Source organism: Sesamum indicum, linkage group LG10 (assembly GCF_026168435.1).
Source record: "Sesamum indicum cultivar Baizhima isolate 11 linkage group LG10, ASM2616843v1, whole genome shotgun sequence".
In the NCBI taxonomy this organism is placed as follows: Eukaryota; Viridiplantae; Streptophyta; class Magnoliopsida; order Lamiales; family Pedaliaceae; genus Sesamum; species Sesamum indicum.
Window position 1 is genome coordinate 20,012,720 of NC_142666.1, and position 17,751 is coordinate 20,030,470.

The 17,751-nt window shown below is 35.8% G+C and overlaps 2 protein-coding genes across 3 annotated transcripts; both read left to right on the forward strand.

The window, feature by feature from the left end:
• Positions 1–1,740: 1,740 nt before the first annotated feature.
• LOC105171347 (putative serine/threonine-protein kinase WNK9) lies at positions 1,741–5,093 on the forward strand. Its single transcript, XM_088885563.1, has 7 exons — positions 1,741–2,180; positions 2,343–2,380; positions 2,483–2,710; positions 2,828–3,048; positions 3,159–3,316; positions 3,405–3,846; positions 3,937–5,093. Exons 1-7 carry the CDS (start codon positions 2,106–2,108, stop codon positions 4,842–4,844), a joined length of 2,070 nt encoding a protein of 689 aa, XP_088741689.1. The 5' UTR covers positions 1,741–2,105; the 3' UTR covers positions 4,845–5,093.
• Positions 5,094–9,196: 4,103 nt separating this feature from the next.
• On the forward strand, positions 9,197–17,442 carry LOC105171348 (uncharacterized). Of its 2 annotated transcripts, XR_848573.3 has the most exons (9): positions 9,197–11,913; positions 12,510–12,642; positions 12,746–12,825; positions 13,138–13,373; positions 14,029–14,115; positions 14,917–15,016; positions 15,251–15,443; positions 15,588–17,039; positions 17,151–17,442. XR_848573.3 is itself a non-coding variant. In XM_011092422.3 (8 exons), the coding sequence occupies exons 1-8, from the start codon at positions 9,682–9,684 to the stop codon at positions 16,835–16,837; spliced, it is 4,311 nt and encodes a 1,436-aa protein (XP_011090724.1). In that variant the 5' UTR covers positions 9,197–9,681; the 3' UTR covers positions 16,838–17,442. The 2 variants fall into 2 exon arrangements, 1 of the variants encoding a protein (XP_011090724.1); XM_011092422.3 differs by having other exon boundaries at positions 15,588–17,442.
• The last annotated feature ends 309 nt before the right edge of the window (positions 17,443–17,751 follow it).

The following is a 17,751-nucleotide window of genomic DNA, read 5'->3' on the forward strand; positions in this document are numbered from 1 at the left end:
ACATTTTTTAGAAATAATAAGTAGTTTCTAAAATTTAAAACTAAAATATGCTTGAACATCTGAATAATTATGCAATAATAAATTCTTCCAATTAAAATAATAATTATCTTCTAAGCTAATGTATGAGGGACCAAATTGCTCTAAAAAATAAATAGTGAAGCACTAAAATGGTTCTCTATAATTTTTTTTATAGGGGTAATATCGAAAAATTACCCGCTGAAAGGACTATTTTAAATTGAATTAAAAATATATGAACTATTTTGAAGTTGACATTAAATGTCAGGACTAAAATGAAATTTACCCCCATGAAAATTGATTACTTGAAAGAATTTCTTTCGTGGGGTAGGTAGAGGCATTAAAATAAAATTAATTTATGATTTGGCATATCTCATAATTGATCCCATGAAGGTATATTACAGCTTGTTTATCAAAGTTCAATATTCCAAATTTTAGTTTTGATTACTTATTCCACCTACTAAACTATAATTATTTACATATAAATATTACTATTTTTTTGTGTATCAATACTATTACAAAAAAAAAAAATTTATCGTACTAATTTTTGAATACCCAAATTTACTCTTAAACTCATTTCTTTTTCTTTTTATCTGGTCAAAATAGTAATTTTAAATTTCTTTTTAATAATCTCATAGAAAAAAAAAAAATCTCTCACCCACTACGCCATGTTTCTCTTTACAACTCCATGTTTATTTTTCTTACAAGTTTCGATATTTTTAATATTTTTACATATATTATTCTTTTTGTCATCTCACCCCACGTTTTTTTCTTCTCATAGATTTTTTTTTTTATCCAAAATTTCTCAACATCTCACGTCACAATTCTTCTATATATGCTTGCGAGAACTGCGTACAAAAATTACTAGTAATATAATAAATAAGACAACAATAGTGTGAAAACGTAGATTTTTCCTAAGTCGCATGTGAGACTGGAAAGTAATATTGGTTTGACTTATTTTTACTTTAGTTAATGTTTATGTTTCTTTGTTGGTAATTTCTATGAGAATGTGACATTAATAGATTTTTTTTATATATATTTGTACTGGATTCGCTTTCTTTTACTTTTTTTTTTTTTAATAAAAATGACGATTACATAATTTATATCAATTAAACGCATCAATTGATAAAAATTGAATAAATCATATTATATAGTAGACCTCAATATACCCCAAGAAAACAACTTTTAGTAATTAAGATATTTATCTTATAAAAATCCAAAAATAGGGGTGGAGGGGGGACATTGATTTTTTAATATTATTATTTTTTTAAATTTCGTGAAAATAGAGGAAACTTTTATGTGTTAGACAATTTATTTAAAAAAATAAATAAATAGGGGGAACAGAGGGGGACAGTGCCCAGAGCCAGATCCACAATTATCCAATCACAGAGTCTTACTTGAAAAGAAAATAAAATAAAAATGAAAAGCACTCAATTCCATGAGATGCAAAATTGCTTCCTCAAAACCCGCTTTTCCCAAATCCCTCTAGTACCAAAAATTGTACTCATCTCTGACATACATAAAAAAGATAAATCATTATACTATACATGGTTGGTCCCTCTTCTTGCTAGCTGTTTCAGACCTCTCTGTCCTGTCTTGACAAATTTACATGCATTACATAAATAAATTAATTAGATTTCTGGGAAATAAAGGTGATAAATTAGATAGATACTGTAACTGAACCAGTGTGTGTTGTGTGTTTTCTCTTTTTACAGCTCGTGATGAGATAGAAAGCAGTAGTAGAATTAAAAAGAAAGGAAAGGGAGAGGTGTTTTGTCTGGATTTGGGGTTGTGGAGTGGAGGGGCAGAGTTGTCTATGAGTTGTTGGGAAGAAAAAATAAATTACCTTTGTCCTTATGAATGGAATTGGACTCCCCTAGGCCTCTTCTTCCACAAAAATCATGCTTCCAGTATTTTTCTCCTCTTTTTTCTTGAAAAATTTTTAATACCATTTTTCAGAGTGTTGTGGATTTCCAGTATTTATTTCTGAATTTAGTGGGCTCATCATTTCTTTCTTTCTTTCTCTCTCTCTCTCCCAAGAAACCAAGATAAGTAAGAGAGAGAAATTTAAGTTATAGATAACCAAGAAAATGAATGGTGTCATTGATCTTGATTCTGAGGATTCTGAGTTTGTGGAAGTTGATCCCACTGGGAGATATGGAAGGGTATGCTTTTTAGGTTTTTTATCTTGCCATTGATTGATTCTTGTTTTCAATTAATGCTTCATTTTTGTTCCCACACAATCTTTCAGTTGTTTGTGATATGAATTTCATGGGTTTGAGTTTCTTTCTGTTGATTTCTTGTTTTCTTCCCTTTTCTGATTGCAGTACAATGAGATTCTTGGAAAAGGGGCTTCAAAGACTGTGTATGTGATTCAGTATCCTACATTGGATTTATGGAAGTTTTGATCTGGGCTTAGGTTTTTGTCCTTTTTTCTTATTGTTGATTTCCTTGTCTGAATTTGCAGGTATAGAGCTTTTGATGAGTATGAAGGGATTGAGGTAGCTTGGAACCAGGTGAAGCTTTATGACTTTTTGCAGAGTCCTGAAGATCTTGAGAGGCTCTACTGTGAAATCCATCTCCTCAAGACTTTAAAACACAACAATATTATGAAGTTCTATACTTCTTGGGTTGATACTGCCAATAGGAACATCAATTTTGTGACAGAAATGTTCACTTCTGGCACTCTTAGACAGTAAGTGCTCATAAAATGTTGTCAGTCTTAGATTCTTGATTTTTTCTCTGTAGATGTAATAAACTGGTAATTGCTGTGTTGTAATCCAGCTTGATTTCAATTTATTGATCTGAAAAGGTATAGGCTGAAACATAAGAGGACCAACATCAGAGCAATCAAACACTGGTGCAGGCAGATTTTGCAAGGGCTTCTTTATCTCCACAGCCATGACCCTCCTGTTATTCATAGAGACCTCAAATGTGACAATATTTTCATCAATGGGAATCAGGGCGAAGTCAAGATCGGTGATCTTGGCCTGGCCGCGATCCTGAGGAAATCCCATGCTGCTCGATGTGTGGGTAAGATCAAGATTCATGTATACAAGTCATATATATGCCTCTCTCTGGATCGACAATCGAATTTCTAAATTCTGTGTTGTATTGCTCTTTATGTTTATTGACTTTATCAGGAACACCAGAGTTTATGGCTCCAGAGGTGTATGAGGAGGAATACAATGAATTAGTCGATATTTACTCATTTGGCATGTGCATTTTGGAAATGGTGACCTTTGAGTACCCGTATAGCGAATGCACCCATCCCGCTCAAATTTATAAGAAAGTCATCTCTGTAAGAAACTCGGCTCTAAATTTCTGTTGCCAATCTGAGTTTATAGCTCTGTAGCACGATGAACTTAGGCATTTTACTTCGTTTTTAGGGAAAGAAACCGGATGCACTTTACAAAGTTAAGGATCCGGAGGTTCGTAGATTTGTTGAGAAATGTTTAGCGACTGTCTCCGATAGGCTATCTGCTTGGGAGCTCCTCAACGACCCTTTCCTCCAGATCGATGATTATGGTTATGATTTGAGGCCATTGAACTATCAAAGAGATTACGACGAAATAGGCCCTGTTTTAAGACAGCCTCTTCTGAGTGCTCATCATAGCACTACCAGTTCATTAGTCAATGGTTACTCCAATTATATTTGTTATGAACAAGAACATGATTTTGATTCTCACTCGTTTGAATACGAAACAAATGAGATTGATTTGTTCACGAGTCACGAGGATGATCACTTGGAAGACGTAGACATTACTATCAAAGGGAGAAGGAGTGAGGACGGCAATATTTTTCTGAGACTCAGAATCGCAGATAAAGAAGGTTGAATTTTATGTTGATTTTGTTGTCAAAATATGATCTTTTTTCTTATTGAGTTGATGCTGAATATATGGTTCTGAATTGGTGTTTCAGGTCGTGTTCGAAATATTTACTTCCCTTTCGACATTGAAACTGACACAGCTCTGAGTGTGGCAACTGAAATGGTTGCCGAGCTGGATATCACAGACCAAGACGTGACCAGAATAGCTGAAATGATCGACGGTGAGATTGCTTCCTTGGTACCAGAATGGACAATGGGGGTCGGCATAGAAGAAAGTCCTAATTACAGAAACAGTAGTTGCTGTCAGAATTGTGCTTCAGATGGTTCCCCCGACAGGCCACGTAAGAGCCTGCAAGTTCGTCATTGCTCAAAACACGGACATGGATCCGTTCATGGCCGCTTTGAAGAGATCACTTACCAATTTGACGACGGGTCTGAGCAGCGTACTAATGATGATGCTCATGCGGGCTCAAGCCACTCTGGTGACAATCACATTGGCTACGAACAAGAAACTTTTGATCGATTGACAACAGATAACGATGAGGGAAACTCAAGAAATGAAGAGGAGAATCCATCTGACATTCAAGTTTCCCCTACTACAAATCCTTCAACACAAAAAAACGACTATGAGCATGAGATAACACAGGAGCTAAGGTGGCTCAAGGCTAAGTATAAAATGCAGTTGAGGGATCTCAGCGATCAACAACTTGCATTTCTTTCCAAATCTTCAGTTTCGGGTTCTGACAACAAAGAATGCACGAAAGATAACGTGCAGTTGATCTCAAAGATTGCAAAAGGAGATGACGATGAACTTGAGCTGAAGTCTTTAGCTGTTTCTGAAAAACACAACATCAATCCAAAGGTCTACAACTACGATTCATCGTATAGTTCTTGTAGTCCCATGCACCTGGTCACAGCCAAGAGTTTCTATTCTGGTGCATTGCTGCCGCAATCACTGCACAGGGCCACTTCTCTACCAGTTGATGCTACAGAGTTCTGAGACTTGTCAATGCTTATCCTTAATGCATTCTGGAATCAAGGACAAACTCCCAAGTTGACTTGCTTGTGGCTTTTTTCCAACAGTTGGGTATAAGTTCTTGAGAGTTACCTGTAATGAGCTGGTGCAGATTTTGCAGCTTGTAGATGCTCAAGTTCAAGTGAAAGTGACTTCCACTTGGATTTGCAATGAGTGGATGTATATTACTAACTGATTTTATTACAACAAATATAGCAAAACTTGGTCCTGAAATTGACCTTTCTATGTTCCCAGACATAAGGGGAACCTCTTTTTTCTTCCACTCAATGCACTTAGCCTCTTTTCCCTTTTGATGCCTAAAATTAAAACAATCAAATGAAATGCCCTACGCCTGTTAATGGGCGGGTATCGCTCTATTCAGTTTCGGACTCAACAAACATTTATAGTAATTTTTTCATATCCTACCCTGTAATATACCCATAGGTTTTTATCCAAATTATACATAAAAGAATTAGGTAGAGTTTGGGTTTTATCCATTTGAGACTCACTTAATTTTATCTCTTTTATAATATATTTAAATTTACATTCAAGCCAAACAATTATGTTACTAAATTAACTTATTAGTGAATTTTCAAGACCCGTCGGTCGATAAAATAAAATTAATTACTTAAATTTCAAAGAGGTGCAAATGATCATTGTTGAAATTTAAATGATGAACTTGATTTTGTCCAAATGATAGACCAATATTTATTTTAAATAAGAATCTTAAATTTGTTCAAATAATGGGCTGATAATATTAAATTATGAAATCGAGACGAGTTCAAAATAAGAATGAAGACATAAGAGTTGGTAAAAAACAAATAAAATCAAGTATAACATATCTAACTTTCATTTCAATCTCTCAAGTATCATTTGAATTTGCATTTGCATTCAACTTTGATTTGATGAGTTTTTGATAATCTGACTTAAATAAATTTTATTTATTCCGCATATTACTCAAATTTAATTAAATTATATTTCGTCCGTATTTTTTTTATTTATTACATGTCAAGTTCAATTTTGCTTAATTTGATCATAAAATTAATTTTGACTGATTATGAAATCAACATGAAACACTCTAATAAGTAATTAATACAAATAAAATCTGTAATGAAATAATTATATATTATTTAATTTTTTAAATATTAAATAAATTTAGTTGATTGATTTACTAAAAACTTATAAATTAAATTTTAAAGTAATGGATAAATGAACATTTTTTGGCATTAAACTATATCGATACCCATGGGTATTTTAGGGTATTAAGCATTATGGGTATGGGTATTTTACGGTATTAGATCCTATCCATACCCACTCATTTAATTTCATGAGCCTAGGGTAGGGTAGGGTCTCTTACCCATTGGGTAGGGTATGGGTATAAGTATGAATGTTATTTTTTTGGGTATGAATAGGATAATACCCTATTTATTGACAAGTCTAAAATGCCCTATGCAATGAACTATCAGGAAAAAGTTCTTTTTTTTTATCCTCAATGTCGTGATCTGGTGGTTAAATCTCAATTTTCTACTCGAACATCATGAATATTAACCTCATCGAAAATGTAAAGCTCGTCACTTTATGTGAGTGTATTATAAATTAACAACTGACACTAACCATGTTTCTTTACATTCTTTATAGGAAGACATGAAAATCCAAAAAAAAAGGAATAATTACACTCTCTTTCCCTGAGATTTAATGTAATTACACGTAGATCCCCAATGGTTTGAAAAATTACATTTAGCACTTTTGAGGTTTGCTTCGTAATTGTCCAACAAATGACTCCATCTTGACAGTTCATTATAGAAGTATACTTGTTAGACGATCATTAATTTCAATAAAAAATATTTATAATTTTTTAAATAATAAAAAAATATTTATAATTACGACAAATTTTAAGAAAAATGCGAAAATTTAGCCTAAGAAAATAAGAAAAGAAGATGGAGAGCCATGGTTCAACTCCCCCAAGCCCAAAACCCCCATTAATAATGTGATGAAGTTCAACTTTCACTTTCCACAACTAACACTTACATGTTTGCATGCACACCAATGTATGACTCATCAATCAATCAATTAAGTTGTCCAAAAGTGACATCTACATTTACATATATGTATGTATATATATAATCAACTCCAAAAGCAACCCTTATAAAGATAGTGTTTTACACACAAACTTCCCATGTTGAGCTCATAAACCAGCTGAAAAAGCAAAGGGTCAGACAACAGAAGAAAGAAAAGGTTGTACCGTACAATCAGACAGCAGCCACCAATCATGGTTGTTAATTTAATTAACCCTCCACTTAGGGACCTGATTAATCATCATAATCCTTTAATTAATTAGTTTATCCACTGGCGCAGTAGGGAACATGTACTTGAAAACTGTCAACAGTTGGATGATGCTTAATTGAGAATATTAGTTGGAACTCTTACCCTATATGTCTTGCATGTAACGCCATGCATTTGCTGGATTTTGATTTTGTAGTATTACATTTTTTTTTTTGGTTGAGTTTATTTTATTCAATTAATAATTCAATTATTGTACTCGTTTGTTTTTCGTAATAATGAATCATAACTTGTTTCAGCTGAGGATTATATAACGAATATTTGAAGAAAAAAAGAAGCCAAAATCTAAGTTGATGGCTAATTTTTAGGCGTTACAATCAAAAGGTTGCTTGTAAATTTCATCAAGATATGTCTATTTTATAGTAATTTCTTATTTATTCGTCTCGTTTTTTATGTGTTTCTTTTGACGAAATTATACTTTTAGTTCTATAGGGTAGGAGGTTCGACACATTTGGTCCTCTACATTATGTGATATTTGTAATGGTTCTAAATTTGAGAAAATTAGTCTCATTCAGTCCCACAAAATCCCATAAAATGGAGGACTAAACGAATCGAGTTTTCTCAATTTTGGAACCATTTCTAAAGTCGCATAAAGAAGAGAACTAAATATGTTGAATTTTTCTAATTTCGGGACCATTTTAAAAATCACATAGTTTTGAAAATTTCGTGATGAATAAAAATATCAAACGTCCTACCTATGGTACTAATAATGTAATTTTACCCGTTTTTTGATTTGGAATTACAGAAGCATTTGATCAGTATTTGAATTTAATCATACTGAATGCGGATGTGATCATAAGTGTATTAAATAAACAGAAACTGTAGAGGAGGCCTAGGGCCCATATAAGCCCAACAACATATGTAATGCAATACTGCAACTGCCAGAGGCCCAGAAGTGAAATAAATGAACCCTCCCCGTTAATGTGATGAGTGGTGCAGTTTAAGGTTTTCAAATCATCATTCATCAATACGCCACGCAAACTTCTTTCAATCAACTTTCGCCTTTCAGCTACTCTCCCTCGTCCCACCTATCACACTTTACCCCATCCAATTCATTATAATATTTTTAAAGTTTGTTTTTATTTAATAAATAATTTTTTTAATTAAAATTTACTGATATTAACAAAAAAAATTATAAATCTTAACGATGTAATTTTTCAAATTATAAAAATATTTTCACGTAATTACACTAAATTAAAAAAAAAAAAAGAGTGTAATTATCCTCTTTTTATATGTAAGATTGGTTAACAGGTCCAAATAACTTTGGTAATAGTTGCGTTTAGAAAAGTTGTCTACAGTGTTATAACACAAAGCACGTTTTATCTAATTTTGTTAATACAATCAAGTGTTCCACGTAACTTAGATTTTGACTCTTTTTTAAATATTTAACTTTTTTCTTTTAAAAAAATCAATTTTCAAAATTTAATAAAAAGAAAAAAAGAAATAAAAGCTTCTGAGAAAACCTGACTTGGTTCAATCATACTGCTGCAGCAGCCTGCCTATTCCAGAAAACTTTACTCCTTGGATACCAATTTACCCCACCCCAACATTTCTCAAAATTTACCCACGGTAATTATCTTTTCTGATACAATTTTTGTAGAAAGAAATCACTATTTTCCTACTTTTAACCATGAAAACTATAATTCAAAAATTACTGAGGTGATAGTGTACATTTACATGTTGGTCTTTATTTCAGATAAGTTATGATTCGATTTAAACAAGAATTCATTTATGGGTAGAGTTATAAATTAATTTAGACGAGTGATTTTGATCTGTTGTACGTTCAAGTGAGGCTGTATTGTTATAATTCAAATTAAATATTTTATAGTGACAGGAGGTCAAGAATTTCTGCCGATTATTTTTAACCATTAAAAAAGAACATTTTGAGGTAAATATTTATATAGTTCAAATTTTTTATGAAAAACTCAAAAGAGTTTTTACTTTTTACCGGTGATTCAAATTTGCAGCTTAAAGCATGCTGTAATCAAAGTGTCAAAGAGAAGCGAATTAAAATTTTTATTTTATTTTTTCTCATTTTGGTCCGTCTCCTTTTTCCGTATTCTTCTGCTGTGTAATAAAGAAGAATACAACGGAACTCTGTTCTATATATACTTACAGAAAGCCAATAGCAATTTCTATTGTGAGTTTCTCTCCTCTCTGTTTTCTATCCTTTTTCTTTTTCTTTGCTTGCTTTGCCGGGAATTTACGTCGCCGAATTGGGATTGATCGCGGATTAAAAGTGTACGCACGCGGATTTAATGAGGTAGAAAGATTCGATGATTTCTTCGTTGGTTTTTTTGTTCTCTTAAGAATTTGGGTGGGATTTTAGTTTTGCTTCAGATCTGGTAATGCTGGACGGCGGAATTGAGAACCCATGCCAAGGAATGTGTTTTTTTGGTAATGTAGAGGTGAGTTTGGGTTGAATTGCGTGTGAATTTTGATTGGAATTTGAAGGGTTTTCTTATGTAGTTGGTGCGTGAATATGGAAGGGAGTGTAAGATCAGGAGGAGGTGTGTTGAAGAAGAAGACCTCGTCAGGGTGTTTGATTATAAAAAATAAGGTTCAGAATAGGAATTCAGGGGGAGGGTCGGGAGGTTTGAGTATTAACAGTAATGAAAAAAAGAGGCCCAGGTTACTTGAGAGTGATTCTGGTTCGAGTGATGAAGATGAGTCCTTAGAGTTTATGAGAAGGAAAGTTAATGACAAGAGATTGCACAATGACTCTATGGGGTATAAAAGACATGAGCTTGACAATATGGAGTATGATAGGAACAATGTTGGGGTAGATACTCATGGTGAGAGAAAGAGAAGTAGGGTGGATTTATTTGAGTTTGACGAGTACGATGAATTTGATGGGAAAAGGATGAGGAATGAGTATGTGGAGGATACATTTAAGATGTTTGAGCGTAGTGGTGGTGGGAAGTCGAAGGAGTTCGGTGTTGGGTCATCACATTATTCACATAGGAAGTTGCTGGTGGATAAGCGTAACCATGATTCCTATTTTAACGATTCTAGCAGTGGGAGGAGCAAGGGCACTGGTTTGAGGGATAAAGGGCCTGAGTTGGAGGAGGATGAAGCGCACATGCCAATTTCATTGTTAAGGTTGAGGTATCAGGAGGCGGGTAATGAGCCAATCAGGCTGCAGGGGAAGAATGGAGTATTGAAGGTTATGGTGAATAAGAAGAAAAAGATTGATTTGCATCCTCATCTTAAGAAGTATGATCCTACAGGAGTTGAAGATAGAGTGGGTTCCAGGTCCGAAAATATCATGAAGAAGGACCTGTCTACAGCATTGCCAGTTTATCCAGCTTCAAAGCCACCTGAAAAACGAGGTTTGTTTGTTGACAAGGAGAAAACTATTGGGAAGGAGAAAATGGAGGTAAAGTTGGAAAAAATAAAACCAATTTTGAGTAAAGGCATCAAGGCTAGAGAATCGGAAACCAATGGTATGAATACAGACATCAAGGCACGAGAGTTGGGAGTTGATGGTACTGATACAGCACTTAAGCTGGCGCCACCAGGTCCGCAAGCTTGTTGCTCAAAGAAAGGGGTGAAAAAGGAGGAAGAAAGACCACCTCCACCAGAAAATATCACCCCTGTTAAAGTGAAAGAAGGAAAAGAAGGAAAAGCTAAGCGTGGTGGAAGTACAGAAAAGCAGATGTTGCGAGAAAAGATAAGAGGAATGTTAACTGATGCTGGGTGGACTATAGATTATAGACCAAGACGAAACAGAGACTACTTAGATGCTGTGTACATTAATCCTAGTGGTACAGCCTACTGGTCAATTATTAAGGCCTACGATGCCCTAAAAAAACAATTGGAGGAAGACAACACTAAAAGCAAATCCACTGTTGGTTCTCCCTCATTTGCCCCTCTATCTGAAGATCTGATACATAAACTCACCAGACAGACCAAAAAGAAGATTGAGGAAGAAATGAAAAGGAAGATAAAAGAAGATGGCATGACTAAGAATGCTAAAAGATCTGCAGTAAGAGATGATGGGGAGACCTCAGGCAGTGATCAGAACGAGGAGAGACTCAGTTCCTATATGAAACAGAACTCAAAGTCACGGGGTGGCGAATTGCAAGACATGGATCAAGAAAGTGATGATGATTTAAGTGATGATTCAGCCAACAAGAAGCTCAGGAAAATCAAATTTGGAAAACCTTCTATAGCTTCCCGTTCTAACGTGTTACAGGGAAGAACAAGTAAAGTTATTGGCAGATGCACTCTTCTTGTTCGTGGTTCTGACAGAGGGGAAAACTCAGAGTCTGATGGATATGTTCCATATAGTGGAAAAAGAACTGTACTGGCCTGGCTGATTGATTCTGGGACAGTGAAGTTAAGTGAAAAGGTGCAGTATATGAACCGCAGAAGGACTCGGGTCATGCTAGAAGGTTGGATCACCAGAGATGGGATCCACTGTGGTTGCTGCAGTAAAATTCTTACAGTTTCAAAGTTTGAGCTGCATGCTGGGAGCAAGCTACGTCAGCCTTTCCAAAACATATTTTTGGAGTCTGGAGTCTCTCTTTTGCAGTGCCAACTTGATGCCTGGAATAGGCAAGGGGAGTCTCTAATTCAGGATTTCCATACAGTTGATGTTGATGGTGATGATCCAGATGATGATACCTGCGGTATTTGTGGCGATGGAGGTGCTTTGATCTGTTGTGATAGTTGTCCATCAACTTTCCATCAGATTTGTTTAGGAATACAGGTATTAATTAGATGGCTTCTGGCACAACCAATGTGTACTTAGTTTATTAAATTATTAAGTTGAAAATCACATTTCTAATGGAGTATTACTATTTTCTCCTTTTTATTTTAATCATTTTATTTTTTCTCATTTTGTCTCTTCACTTGTATAATTGTGTATGTGGTTTGTCTTTATCTTTTGTGTAAGTCTATCTTGGCGCTATGTCTTCTGTGCCTTAGGTCAACTGCATGCACACTTCTATTACTTGACATGTCTTAATGCAAAGTCTCAGACCTCTGCCCCTCACATTTTCTTAGAAAATAGTGCAGCTTTCTTTAGGGGAAACAGAAGTGTGCTCCTAAGTTTTGTTCCCAAATAGTACGGCCAACTCTGCTAACTTAAGTTGATAATTATAAGAGAAATATGTTGGTATACTAGGAGAATGTTTGCCCGGAGGATATTAATATGAAGATAATATTTTTTTATCTTAGACTATAGAATGTCACAATTAGTGGTACAAGATTAGGTCATACACTGAATCAGTTTTTATTTTTTAACGCAAATTGTATCTTTCTCTAGATAGTTGAGCACTTTTCTTTCTTTTCCTTCCATTGCAGATGCTGCCTTTGGGTGATTGGCACTGTCCAAATTGTATGTGCAAATTTTGTGGGGATGCTGGTGAAAATGTTGCTGAAGGAAATGGTACTACTGCTGATGAAATTCTCAGATGCAGCTTCTGTGAGAAAACATGTAATTCTTTTTATGGGTTTGAAATTCTCTCTCTCTCTCTCTCACACTCACACACACGCACACAAACAAAATAAATATTCTTACTTTCTAAAATTTCTTGTAGATCACAAATCATGCAGTGAGGGGGTACATGCGCTGCCTTCGAGTTGTGGTGCACCTTTCTGCGGGCTGAAGTGCCAAGAGGTATTAGCTTCGGTTTTTTCTTGGGATCAATAACTAGAACTATGATAATGTGGTATGACGTTAGTATCTTGCATCGTCTTGATCGGTACAAGGCTTGTAATACCCTGCACCTTAGTACATTATCTTCATATTGTAAGTTGAAATTGCATAACACCCCCCTGTGTTTTGTTTGGGGAACTAGCACAAAATCCCTAATTGTTAACTTTATACGCAAGAAAACCCCTGTGTCATTTAGGATGCAAACATCTTATAGTTGTAATTTTGCTGTTCAATGATGCAGCTTTAGAAAATTTTCCCTTTTTCCTTCTGCAGCTGTATGATCATTTACAGAAGATTCTTGGAGTCAAACATGAATTGGAGGCAGGATTTTCATGGTCTCTTATTCAACGAACAGATGTGTCTGATACCTCACACCGTGGATTTCCTCAAAAGGTGGAAAGCAATTCCAAGCTAGCTGTTGCATTGTCGATTATGGATGAGTGCTTTTTGCCCATCATTGACAGGAGGAGTGGGATCAATATGATTCATAGTGTTGTCTACAACTGTGGGTAAGCTGTTATTCACCATGCTAAAGCAGATGTATGTGGCATGATGTTGTTCTTCTCCCACATTTACTCTTACTCTTTTCTGCATGTACATGCCGGAAACTATGCTTTGCATGACATGTGTTGGCGTTGTCCAAATTACAGAATAAAAAATAGATATGGAGTCATACACAAAGGATATGCCATGAGCTCATCTCTCTTCAATCTTCAATTTAATAGTAACTGGATTCTCTGAAATGCCAGGAACAAGGTTAAAATGGCTGTAGGGTACTATAATTGGTACCGCGTCTGCATTATATCCATGAATGTCTTCTGGCATAAGAAATCCTTGACTTTTTTGAGGTGTGTTTTGTCTCTGAGTTGTAAGTAATACTGTGTGGTTTTATATTCTTGAGATGTCCTATAGGGCATGCAGTGGTGGACTGGGAGAGGTGAGGATTGAGGAGTAGAAAGTTTGACATGGTGAGGTTTGGTTATAGCTCAGGGCTTGTTTTTTGTGGTAAATTCCTAAGTCTGCTATTCTTGAATGATGACAGAAATCTAAAAATGATTTGGTGAAGTCTAAAATACAGAAAATATGTGTTTGTACACATAGACATATCTCATGCATGCACGTCCCTATCTTTCAGTATATATGAATAATAATTGTGTCTTGTAGATCAAATTTCAACCGGCTGAATTATCGTGGATTCTATACGGCAATTTTGGAGCGGGGTGACGAAATAGTATCTGCAGCTTCTATAAGGTAATTAAACAATGTATGACGTTGGTGCTGTCTCCTGTGGTAGTAACATTCAACAGACGTCTAGATTTGATCTCCTTAACATTTATGTCAGTGTTGGGTGTTGAATTTCATGTTCTCTCCTAAGCATGTATTTTGAGTTAATTTAATTATTTGATTTTCTTTTTAATCTTTGTCTGCGTCTACAAGAAACAAGAAGTGTTCATGGGAGAGCAATAACTATATTTGCCTACTGGTGGTGCCTTGAATGTTCTTTACTGATGGCTGTTGCTACATTCACTAGTTTTATGTAAATTTTAGTTAAAGATAATTTTTTTATCCCATTTGCCTCTGGTGAATGAATGACCCAAGGCAAGCTGCAATTTCTGAGAATCTCAAAGTGATGCTCAAAAAAGGGAAAAAGGGGAAGCTTTATCCTGAGCTTTTATAGGTTATGTTTTCCCTATCCGTTATTCATGCTGAACTAATTGCCTGATCTAGGAAAATGAATGGAAACTAACTTTGAACAAACAAAAAGCTAGAAATTTAAGAAGAGTGGGCGTGCAACCTTGTTTTTCTAGTAAGGTAAATATCTCATGTAATCATTAGCCTTGGCCCCATTGAGTGGTACAGATTTCTGCATGTGTTTATAATCTCTCTATTGATTCCAGTTTTGTTACAAAGTGACATTTCCATATTTTTTTATCGTTTGAGCTTTATTTGGTTTGTTTCTTTGTATAAGTAGATTGTGTATAGGTAAGCTGGTTCTTCGAACTGTATAGTGATCAAAATGGAAAATTGATCTGATCATTGGATCTTTCATAGGATCCACGGAACCTGTCTTGCAGAGATGCCATTTATTGGGACTCGTGAAATCTACAGGCGGCAAGGGATGTGCCGGCGCCTTCTCTCCGCTATTGAGACTGTAAGAACATTGGACTTTATATTCTACACTTGTTAAGCATGCATCACTTCTGCTTTCTAGATTACTGTTATGCTCATGCATCAGCTTTACTGGTCAGTGTATTGAGGTCATAAAATTATGGAAATTTATTCATTATATTGACATGAAGTGCTGTACCCTAAATCTTTTCTGGCAATTAAATTTGCCTCCCTCCTTTTCTGTGTGTCATTTAGTAATCCACTTTTGTGATTCCAGGAACTCTGTTCTCTCAAAGTTGAGCATTTGATCATTCCCGCCATATCAGAGCATATGAACACGTGGACTAGAGTCTTTGGTTTCCATCAACTTGAGGATGTACTCAGGAGAGAAATAAAGTCCATGAATATGTTGGTATTTCCAGGGACAGATATGTTGCAGAAAATGTTAGTGAAGCAAGAAATTTCAGATGGTAAACATGCTTTTTAACGTGATGATATACTCCATTAGCTATCCCATCATGTTATGTTCAGCAGAAGGAAAATGAACCATTTATCCTTGCCTTAACTTGTCATCTAGATCTTCGCCTCTGAACTCATCCTTATTTTTACTGTAGGTGTGATGGTTTCTAAATCCATTAAGAAAGAACTACAGTCACCTGTTTTGGTAGAGAAGTCTGAGCTTGGTTCATCTATGGAGCACGACAAACGGATGAGTTGCGGTTCTGGAGTGTGCCACGACACCATGATTAATGAAAAAGTTAATGCTCTAGATTCTGGTTCTGCAGCACCAGCCGGTCCTTCAAATGATAGTTCAGCAGCTAGAGCTTCGGACTGTGTTTGTGAATCTGATATCATTCTTGGCAACCGGGAAGCTAGTATGGTCAACACTGATGTGGAAAACAAACAAAACGAACTCTCCACTAGCTTCAAACGTCTTCATACCCACGGCGAAAAGAATAACATTGCTGACATGGAAAAAGGTTTGCTAGATCCTCCTTTTATGGATAACGTTAACTCTTCCAAGGAATGTTTTATGGGCAACCAGGAAGGTGTCATAGGCAATGGATGCAAAACTGAAGCTCCTTTTCTGAAGTCCATTCATGATTCTTCTGATGAAACCCTAGCTGCAGCTGAGGCAAATGGAAACCAGAATCCTTTGGCTTTAGAGAGTGCAGAATTTGCAAAGTCTCATGCCAATGTAGGTTTCTTACTGAAGGGTTCTGTAGACGCTGAGCCCAAAATAATTGTTGGCTCTGCTGAATCTCAATCTGGTTCTGTTATTGAACCATCAGCAGAGGATACTAGAGGCAAGGTCAATGGTGAACATGTTGCATCTCTTCCTACCACAGTTGTCAATGAGAACTCGGTTCAATTCAAATCAGACCAGGATCAGCCACCTATTTTGGAAAGTGAAGTTAGTTTATCTGTGGAACCTTCCACTGATACTGCTGCCTCTGATACTAAAGTTGCTATTGATGATGTTGATGACAATGAGAGATGTGATGGCCAAGCCTTTTGCAGTAAGAAAAATGTTAAAAGCATTGGCCTGGAACTCGCTTCTGGTTTATCACTTGTAATCTCTGCAAAGGATTCTGTTGAAACAATCAATGAGAATCCGAATCCTGTCCCTGTTCCTACCTTCCTGGATAGTGGAGAAAGCATCCTGACAAGTAATGTTGAGATAGATCAAAATGCAGTATTGCAGGTGCAAAACGACCTTGTGGTCTCTGTTCCAGTTCCAAAGGAATCTGTCAATCCCACAGAAACAAGTACACCTGATGCAGAAATTAAAATCCGTCTTGCTGTCAAAGTTGCTTCTCCTATTTCCTCTTCCGAAGCTTTGGCTCAAAACAGCTACTGCTGAGGATCGCATGATATAGTGACTGCTGACAAGAAACAACCAGTATGTGTCACAACTGGATAAATTGTTTAGCATTTCGCTGCTGTTATTGAATCACAAGGGGTTGGAGCCCTGCAGCAGCAACCCAATAGGCTTTCTAGTTAGTTGCTGGGGATGAGTAATTGGCAATCAATATATGGCCAATACCTTTCTTAGTTCTGTTGAGGTATGTGATAATGTTAGGAAAAATCAGGTGCAGCACTGCTTTGATCCCCATTTTGAAGTCCCCCTCCAAACTGATGCACATAATTTTCTGTTTCCCCATTACTCCAAACAGGTTATCTGCCCACGAGTTGTTACCAAATATGGTCAGATAAAGACGGGGAGTTAATGAAAGAAACAACTTCGATTGTAGCCTTGTGGCAACTACTTTCTGCTATTGGCTGCATATACAGACATTTGTAGCTTTCTGAGTTGATAATGTGTGTATATACAAATACATCATATTCTTAAGCGGCATCTCTTTTGGAATGATAATCTAATCGGCGTTTGCTGCACGTAAAAGCAGGAGATTTGTATTATATCGAATCCTATTTAACCCTGTGAATCTTATTATGTTGGTGGCTGCAGATGTGTAGTAGTTTTGATTTCACTACCATTTTGTTGTTCCAATTCTGGTAGGCATCAACAGCTTTCAGCTTCTAATAATTGTTCCACGAGAAAGGGAGTAAAAGAAAGAAAGAGCAATACAATGTCTTCAACACTTAATAGAGGGATAAAGCAATCTTTGAAGCCGCAGGCTGTGAGTTTCTTTCTAAAAAGACCTTAACCATTACGGATGATTCAAATAGATGAACTAATAATATTCGACGCACTGTTCATTTCAGTTTTGCCTTTTGTTTAGGCAGTATACATATTTAGGGTACCCACCTCTTCTC